General features: G+C 44.8%; 1 protein-coding gene across 1 annotated transcript; it reads right to left on the bottom strand.

The window, feature by feature from the left end:
• Positions 1 to 287: 287 nt before the first annotated feature.
• Positions 288 to 2323, bottom strand: LOC104495057 (alkylated DNA repair protein alkB homolog 8-like; the record flags this gene model as incomplete). Its single annotated transcript, XM_010137978.1, has 2 exons — positions 288 to 857; positions 2174 to 2323. Coding segments are annotated over 2 exons (720 nt in total), but the record flags the coding sequence as incomplete, so codon positions are not given.
• Between the last annotated feature and the right edge of the window lie 445 nt (positions 2324 to 2768).

Raw genomic sequence — 2768 nt, 5'->3', positions numbered from 1 at the left:
AGGAATCCAGGCACCCACAGACACGTGGCCATGCAGATACAGAGCTTAAGAGATGTGGTCCTCCTACTTATTTCCTCATGAATGCAATCCACTGCAATTCACAAAAGTAAAACAAACGCTCTGCAGAGGTAGAATCCGAGTTTGGCCATTGTCTCGTTAACATACGCACACAGCACTGGCTATTGTTGTTAACTCAAACAATCTTTATTCTGCTGCAGTCTGCGTTAAAAATACTTTTCATATTGTAAAAAACAAACCACCACAGATAGTGAAGGAAACTCCACAGGCTACAACTTTTCTAGAACTACACACCAGTTTCCCTGATCGTAGTAACTCTTTTGAACCCTCACACAATCCAGGGATCTGCACACTGCTTCCAGTTCCCCTTCACAGAACACATGGTAATAGCGGTGGAAAACAGGGCTGAGTTGTGGCGATTCCTTGGAACCAGCTGGAGACAACACTGCATCAACGCTTCCCCCTTGCTTTTTGGTGCCACCTTTCAGGTGCCAGGGAACCAGCAAATCTTGAGAGTGAAAGGAGGTCCGGTTAGTGTGAACGGGCAGCCTGGAGTCTGCTACTGGCTTCGCACCACTGCTTTTGTCCTTCAGGTCGCTAAGGAGTCGGCCAGGACACGCTGAACCTTGGCTGCTGCTATCAGGCATTTGATCACTAAGTGGTTTCTGGGCCATGCCATGGTTTATTTCCTCCTCTTTGTCTTTACTACCATTCTTTTCCTTAAGGTATTTAGACTTCTGGTTCTTGTACTCTTGTTCCATTGCCCAGACATAAATGAGTGCCGTTCCACCAGGTCTTAGAAGCCGGGCTAGTTCACGGATAGTAGCCAGTCTCCTCTCCTATAAAGGAAAAGCAGAAGCGTGAAGCTGGTACACGAACAAAAGACCAGAGAATGGAATGGCAGCAACTCCTCATTACTGTCCCACCTTTACAATAAAAATCAGAATTTTTCATTTTCATTCATAATATAGTCCATCGCTACACACAAGCCAAGACATTTTCCTAAACACAATTCTCACTAACACAATTTCTGAATTCAGTGACAACTGAAAGGGTTGTCAAGCACTGGAACAGGCTGTCCAGGGCAGTGGTGGAGTCACCACCTGGAAGTATTTAAAAGACGAGCAGACGTGGTACTAAGGGACATGATTTAGTGGTGAACTTGGCAGTGCTAGATAAATGGTTGGACTTGATGATGTTAAAGGTCTTTTCCAGCCCAAATGATTCTGTGATTCTCTTTCCATCCAAAAATAGTCCTGTGCTGGGCAGCACTTCTTGGACTTACCAGCCCAGCTGGAAATGACACAAGCTTCTTCAAGAAGGTTGTTCAGTATCTAAACATCCCAGGTTCAAATCTACCATACCTGATGATACACATCCTAAGTTTATAGCCGCAGGAGTCAGATTTACAGCTCACATGCAAGTCCTCTGACCTCCCAAACAAAGATATGTCAGCCTTCCCCAAAATAAACTTCTTCCTACTTTTTTACGTTGGGTTTGGAAACATCTGCTGTATTTCTGGTATGGAGAGACCTGCCTATCACAGCTCATGGTCTAGAAGCTTGTTACCATCACACAGTTCCTGCTAGGAGAAGCTTACACAGCCCGGAGATACTGCAGACTAGTGAGTAGTGTTCCTGTCGTTTGCAGATGGACTGGTATGGAGAGACCTGCCTATCACAGCTCATGGTCTAGAAGCTTGTTACCATCACACAGTTCCTGCTAGGAGAAGCTTACACAGCCCGGAGATACTGCAGACTAGTGAGTAGTGTTCCTGTCGTTTGCAAAAAAAAAAAAAAAACGTGAGATCTGCTCAGGATCTGAGGTGGTAACTAACGTATCTCCTGGTTCCCAAAGCACAGCCTCATTCTCCTGCGTCATTAATCATAAGCAGACAAAAATGAAACACAAACACCTAGATCAAAGTGTCAGGAGGAGCAAGGGCAGAGAGGGAATGGGAAGAGAAAGTCTAAGAAGCAGCAGCAGCAAAACGGCTTAACTCTGCTCTGGCAACTGCTTACGCCAAATGCAAACCTTCAACTCATCCCCATTCTGTTCCTCCCTTCAAGAGCCCAAACTAGCAGGTTTTCTGTAGTCCGAGCAGCTCTGCACAGCAACACAGCAGCTCGCTGGAGCACGGGGAGGGGTGACTCACCGCTGTCGAGAAGTGGTGGATTACAGCAATAGAGATGCAGGCGTCACAGGACCCACCGCGGATTGGCACCGACAGAGCATCGCAGACCAAAGCCTGGAAATTTTTTTCTCCACAAATATCTACCAGGTTTTTGCTGCGATCGCAGCCAATCTGTAACAGAAAGTGTTTCATTAAGCTCTCCTTAAGAGAATAATTACAAGACTGGAAAATCATTTTCACTTGACGCTTACAGTAATAAAGTCATCACAGTCTCCTACTGAAGTAACACATTTTAGTTCAAAATAAAAACAAGAGCAAGCGTAAGAAAACAGCCTTAAATAAGAGAAGTGTATGGTATAGACAAAAAGAAAAAACCCTGATGGTGTTGAAAACAAAGATGGCAGATGGGATATTAGACAGCTCACTACAGCACCCTGATATCGAATCAGCTTAAGAGAGAACAGGTTTCAACCCAACTTTTCTTCAAAACTGGCTCTCAAGGTATCTTGAAACCAGCAAAACAAGAGGTGACCTAACCTCAGTATTTTCTCTTGCTTTCAACTACCATTTGTAACCTGACAGCGTCTGAATCAGCCACATACTGAACTCACAAAAA

The sequence above is a fragment of the Buceros rhinoceros genome, unplaced genomic scaffold, assembly GCF_000710305.1.
Source record: "Buceros rhinoceros silvestris isolate BGI_N320 unplaced genomic scaffold, ASM71030v1 scaffold8106, whole genome shotgun sequence".
In the NCBI taxonomy this organism is placed as follows: domain Eukaryota; kingdom Metazoa; phylum Chordata; class Aves; order Bucerotiformes; family Bucerotidae; genus Buceros; species Buceros rhinoceros.
Note: the sequence above shows the minus strand (reverse complement) of the source record. Positions and strands in the feature narration are given on the sequence as shown.